The sequence below is a fragment of the Anguilla rostrata genome, chromosome 10, assembly GCF_018555375.3.
Source record: "Anguilla rostrata isolate EN2019 chromosome 10, ASM1855537v3, whole genome shotgun sequence".
NCBI classification, from domain to species: domain Eukaryota; kingdom Metazoa; phylum Chordata; class Actinopteri; order Anguilliformes; family Anguillidae; genus Anguilla; species Anguilla rostrata.
The window spans coordinates 39,547,413-39,553,709 of record NC_057942.1 but is presented as its reverse complement, the minus strand read 5'-3'; the positions used below and the strand labels follow the sequence as shown (position 1 = coordinate 39,553,709).

The 6,297-nt window shown below is 47.3% G+C and overlaps 1 protein-coding gene across 7 annotated transcripts in view; it reads right to left on the bottom strand.

The window, feature by feature from the left end:
- Positions 1-730: 730 nt before the first annotated feature.
- The window catches only part of LOC135233451 (3',5'-cyclic-AMP phosphodiesterase 4D-like), a 110,496-nt gene continuing 104,929 nt past the window's right edge, over positions 731-6,297 (bottom strand). For all 7 annotated transcript variants that reach the window (XM_064297016.1, XM_064297015.1, XM_064297017.1 and 4 more), the window contains 8 exons: positions 5,971-6,146; positions 5,618-5,716; positions 5,344-5,508; positions 4,794-4,893; positions 3,637-3,791; positions 3,185-3,307; positions 2,910-3,092; positions 731-2,613 (listed from right to left, as the gene is read on the bottom strand). In XM_064297016.1, coding sequence (XP_064153086.1) covers positions 2,092-2,613; positions 2,910-3,092; positions 3,185-3,307; positions 3,637-3,791; positions 4,794-4,893; positions 5,344-5,508; positions 5,618-5,716; positions 5,971-6,146 — 1,523 coding nt within the window. In that variant the 3' untranslated portion in view covers positions 731-2,091. The remainder of the gene's footprint in view (positions 2,614-2,909; positions 3,093-3,184; positions 3,308-3,636; positions 3,792-4,793; positions 4,894-5,343; positions 5,509-5,617; positions 5,717-5,970; positions 6,147-6,297) is intronic.

Sequence of the window (6,297 nt, the reverse complement as noted above, 5' to 3'; positions counted from 1 at the left end):
AAAAAATAGTTCTGTTATTGGTAAGGTCATCTGGTGAGTGGTTGGGGAGGGGCGTTTAAAAAAAAAAAAAAAAAGCACTGACCTATAAAATGCTTTTAAAAAATTTCTTTTTTACTCCTTCGTTCTTTCACTCAAGTCTTTTCCTTCTCTGAACGTACAAAAACGGTTTGCTCTACAAACACTCCGACTAGAAATAAAGGTATTTGGGTACAGGGAGGGTAGAGGTACAGTATTTGGGTACAGGGAGGGTAGAGGTACAGTATTTGGGTACAGGGAGGGTAGAGGTACAGTAGTTGGGTACAGGGAGGGTAGAGGTACAGTAGTTGGGTACAGGGAGGGTAGAGGTACAGTATATGGGTACAGGGAGGGTAGAGGTACAGTATATGGGTACAGGGAGGGTAGAGGTACAGTATGTGTACAGGGAGGGTAGAGGTACAGTATATGTGTACAGGGAGGGTAGAGGTACAGTATGTGTACAGGGAGGGTAGAGGTACAGTATATGTGTACAGGGAGGGTAGAGGTACAGTATGTGTACAGGAGGGTAGAGGTACATATATGTGTACAGGGAGGGTAGAGGTACAGTAGTTGGGTACAGGGAGGGTAGAGGTACAGTATTTGGGTACAGGGAGGGTAGAGGTACAGTATTTGGGTACAGGGAGGGTAGAGGTACAGTAGTTGGGTACAGGGAGGGTAGAGGTACAGTATATGGATAGTAACATGCAAGTCTCCCTTTTTCCTCTCAAAACAAACGCTGTAATGTTAATGATGGCCATGACGACAATGATGATGACAATGATGCTGCAGAGTATGCATCACTGCCATCTACTTTATATTTGAAGCATAATGCAGTTAGGAACCTCTAATATGTTTGGCAGGTTAAGCAAAAAACAAAAAAAACAAGCATATGTGTGCATGTGTGTGGAGTTGGCAATGATAATAATTATGCAACGGCAAAGGCCAAAAGTATTGAGTCATCATTTTGCCTTGATGTATGTGTGTTTAAATAATAAATAAAATGTCTTTAAATGAGGAAAACAGTGACGGAAAGAACAGACGGAGGTGTGATCCAGCACGCGCTCATGCCACACATAAAACTTGCAAGTTACTTCTTTTACCACGAAGGAGCGACGTCAGAGGATGTTTCTTAAATATATCTCCATAAATGTACATCCGTAATAACATAAAAGGAAAACCTAGAAAAGTGTGCGATTTTTATATACAAATAAAATTTTTAAAAAACTGAAGAGGTCAAAACAGCGCAGTGGCTGTCTAATTTTTCTCTCAGTCAGGTTTTGTGGAAGACTTGAACTTCAAAAAAGTGTAAAAAAAAAAATCCTTCCTGCTCTCTCTCTCTGTCAGTGAGAACATTTGGGCATGGACCAATCACATGACAGATCCTATTCATATCAGCATTGAAACAGCATCAATTCTCCCTCTCTCTCCTGGAATCAGTTTCCTGAAAATTTCCAGGTGTGTTTGCAAGGAATAAAAAGTGGCCAAAACAAAGAGACTGGATTATTTTTACACCATGAGCCACAGAGAACTGACCAACCACTGGCCACCCACCTAACCACTGGCCTACTGCCCATCCACCGATCCACCACCTAACCACTGGCCTACTGACCAACCACCGATCCACCGGCCTACTGCCCAACCACCGATCCACCAGCTAACCACCATCCTACTGCCCAACCATCGGCCTACTGCCCAACCACCAATCCACTGACCAATAGTAGTTTTGAGGAGAAAAATAGAAAACAACAGTATGAGAAATAATGAAGAAGGAAAGACTTGAAAAAATAAGTATCAGAAATATTCCTGAGTGCAAAATCGCAGGGGAGCCAGTTGGGCGTGGTCAGGTGGGTGTGGTCAGTCGGCATGGGCCAGCTGTGTTGCAGCGAGGTGCAGTTGAGGGTGGTGGAGTGCAACATGCGCTTTGGGACTGTTCTTCAAACAACTGTCTTAAATAAGAATTAAAAACGCAAATATAATGAAAGCCAACCAAAGGGAATAAAGTTCACGAGTCTGTCGTCTGTTCTGTTCTTTTTGCGATTCCCAGTACACATTCAGGACCTGGCCGTGGGCCAGCTGTTACGTGCCTGCAGGCTTGTCATACTCCTCTTCCTCCACCTTCTCCTCCTCCTCCACCACACACGGCTCGGAGGAGACCGCCCGCTCTTCCTCGTCACAGGGCTGCCCCTCCTCCTCCTCCTCCTCGCCCTGCTCGTCGAGCGGGATCTCAGTGGAGTTCTGAGTGCAAATCGTTTTCGAGTCGCTGCAGCTGTTGTCATCTTCTTCCTCTTCTTCCTCATCTTCCTCATCTTCATCATCCTCTTCCTCCTCCTCCTCTCCCTCGGCATGGCTGCCGCTGTCCTTCTCCGTGTCGGACTCGCCGTCCTCCTCCAGCGTCAGCTCGAACTGGAACTTGTCGGCGGCGCCGCCGGGGCGGGTCCGGTCAGCCGGGTCCAGCGTGGGGGAGGGGCTCTGCGGGATGGTGCTCTGGTACCACTCCCGGTTCTCCTCCAGCGTGTCCAGCATGTCCTGGGCGTCCGGGTGCACCAGGTCCCCCCACGTCTCCCACAGCGGGTGCACGATGTAGTCTATGAACCCCACCTGCAGGGGGAGACAGAGAGACAGGGAACACACAGACAGGGAAAGAAAGGAGGGACAGAAAGAGAGAGAGAGAGAGAGAGAGGTTATCAGATGGTTGACTGTTAACAGTTAGCTGTTCGTACCTACCTGTGCATTTATTATTATTATTATTATTTATTGAATTGGGGTGGGGGAGCAGCGTTCTGTCTGGTGTTTGAGTGTAGTACAGAGTTAAAGTTTCATATTCTTTCTGTGGATTATGAATGAGATCACATAATGAATGAGTTTTGGGAGGTCGCAGTTGGAGGGTCACTCACCTGGGACTTCTCGACCGAGGCGTTGTGCCTGTCGCACATGGGGCTGATCTCCATGCCGCGGTCGCGCTCGCGGTCGCCCTGGCTGAAGAACTCCTCCATGATGCGGTCGGTCCACTGCCGGTACAGCTGCAGAGGCTTGGTGGGGTTGCTCAGGTCCGCGCAGTGCACCATGTTCTGCAGGACCTGCCCGAGGAGGCACACAACCGGACCCTGAACCCAAACGCTCTTCCGAAAAACCCCGGTTTGCACTGACAGAGAGGCAGGCGAGTCCTTACCTGTATCCGGTCTGAATAGTTGTCCAGCAGCAGGACTCCTGAGCTGGTCACCTTCTTGGTCTCCACCATGGTCTTCAGGTCAGCCAGCAGGTTCATGTGTTTGGACATGTCAGTGGCAAGAACCTGGGGAGGAAGGGAGAGGGACTGTGAAGTCACAAAGCTGCACCAGAGGCAGAAAGAACAGGATGAATGCAGTTCCAACCTGCCGTATATATATGTAAACCATGTAAACATGTCATGCATATAAAACAATATATGGCGTGACAGGGTGGTACACATGCATACACACACACATACCTATATATATATATATATATATATATAAACATGCATAACAAGAAAGTTAAACATTCCATTCCAAACAGTCCGCCCATGCACATTTTCAGCAGTATATTTGTTTATACTGTACATTGTGTACAGAGTCCATAATGAGGTTCCATGAGGACACTCACAATGTCGATGACCATCTTGCGCAGGGACTGTCTCTGTTTCTTGCTGAGGTTCTGGAAGATGTCGCAGTTCTCCTCCTGCAGGAGCTTGAAGCCCACGGCCAGGTGGTGATTTTCCAACACCGACGCGTCATTGTACATGAGAGCCAGCTCAGAGTCTGACAAACACATGCGCGCACACACACACACACACACACACACGCACAATGTAAGTAAGGTCGCTAGATTAACCTTTCTGTCTGGATCATAATTTGTTGGTCTTCTGTTTGAGTCACAACGAAATCCAAACCGCAGCTATTATTTCCATTTATAAACACACAGACATGCACAAGTGAGTCATGAAATAAAACAGTCCTGTACAATAACTGACTACAGTAGCTGCCTCCCCCCCCCCCCCGCCCCGCCCCCCCCCCCCCACCATCTCAGTCTCCTATGAGGGCAAAGCAAGCCTGCTAAATAAATTTATCCCCTCCCCCTCCCCTAACAGGAACATGTGAAAAAGGATTCTAAAGATAGAACAACACATTATCTTCAGGGACAGACAGTGTTACCGTAACCACCTGCACCCCCCCCCCCCATCTCTGTAAAAGCCCCCCACAGGGGTCGGAGTGAGAAATCTAATTTACAAGGACGGCAGAGTGAAAATTGATGTGTCTGTGTGGCCTCCTCAGTCGATCCGCGTTACATAATGTCTTCGGATATAAAATACAGTACTCAGAGCTCTCAGCCAGAGTACAGAGATGGTGGAGGAGTGCACTCTTTATGCCGGTTACCCCGGTAACCAGGGCCCAATCCATTTGTCATAAAAATTTGCACGGAGAATGAAAACCCTTTGTTTTCATTAAGAGACACCCGGTGACACTGATTGGCTAAAGTAAAGACCACGGTGCTAATTGGCTAAAGCAGACACCCAGTGGTGCTGATGGGATAAAATGCTAAATACTTTGCGGTGCTGATTGGCAGAAGCAGGCACTCACTGGTGCTGATTGGCTAAAGTAAATACTTTGTGGTGCTGATTGGCTGAAGCAGGCACTCACTGGTGCTGATTGGCTAAAATGCTAAATACTTTGTGGTGCTGACTGGCTGAAGCAGGCACTCACTGGTGCTGATTGGCTAAGATAAATACTTTGCAGAGCTGATTGGCTAAGGCAGGCACTCACTGGTGCTGATGAGGAACTGGTTGGAGACGCCGGGGTGGTCGACGTCGTGGATGGCGCTGGCAAAAATGGCGGCAAGAATCTCCAGGTCCGTAAACACAGCCTGCGATACAGACGACAAAATATCAATGGGGGGCTCTGGAGGGGGATAACTACAGCATGAGCAGTTAACAGAGTTAGATCATCTGTAATGATGAATATACAGTAAATACATCAGAGTACGAACACAAGGGCTCCTAAAACCACAGCAGCGTACACACTAAATGAAAGGAGTCACTTCGAGACATTGATGCTGAGATATTAATTTGCAAAGCGAGTTGTTAGACGACAGTTAGACCTATATCCCTGACATATCTGGACCATGGTCATCCTTCCCTCTAAACCATGGGTATAACATGACCATATAAGCATCCTTACCTCTAAGCCATGAGCATAACAGGACCATACGGTGATCCTTACCTCTAAACCATGAGCATAACAGGACCATGTGGTCAGTCATTCTTATATCAATAACACAGCAAGAGTCTAAAGGTCAAAGGTCAGAGGCACTCACCTCTAGTCCAGGGGTGGACAGTAGCACGTGAGTAGACTGTGTGACATCTGCAGCGTGGATGTTGTTATGATACGCAACATCACCATGGTAATGATCTTCTAAGGTCATCAGGTAAGTTATGAAGGTGTCTAGTGGAATTCTGAATGTTTTTAAGAGGTCTCTTTCCTGAAAACAAACACAAAAGGCCAAGAAGATTATGAGCAGGGTCCACACAGAACAGCAAGCACATACTGCAAACAGGAAAAACCATAAAACAGACCAAAAGACGCCTTACCTGGAATATCGTGTACATAATAACTGTTAATGGTCTGTTCCCCGAAAACTCAGAGACTTTGAAAACATTAAGGCCCCATTTGTTTATGTCTTCTATCTCCTAAAACAAGAAAAAAATTCAGAGTTAGTCCAAAAAAAATGTATTTATCAACATTACAGGAACATTTTGAAAAAATATCTGAATTCCCCAACACATTGAATACAAGGCCACAGGACGGAAAATGAACCTAAACGAATGACTGGGTTTAAATTACAGTGAGTGACCGAGGTCCCTCCCAAACACACACTGTTCCTCCGGCTGGACGTAGCCCCACCTGGCGGGTAGGGAGCGGGCAGAGGGGGGGGGCGGCTCACCTTGGCCAGCGCGTCCTCGGTCTCGGTCTTGACCCCGAAGCGGGGGATGTTGGAGTTGGTCAGGCTGGAGCTGTGGGTCAGCTTCTTCACCCCGCTGATCTGCGACATCGGCCGCTTCTTCTTCTCTTTGTCCTTCTGCGTCTGAGGGGATGGCATCTCCACCTCGTGCTGCTTATCTGAGCGACAGAGAGAGAGAGAGTGTCATTATGACATCACTATGAGCATCAAAATAACAGAGATACTGAGTGAGAGAGTGTCATTATGACATCACTATCGCAGGAAAGAACTTCATTATGAGCATCAAAATAACAGAGATACTGAGTGAGA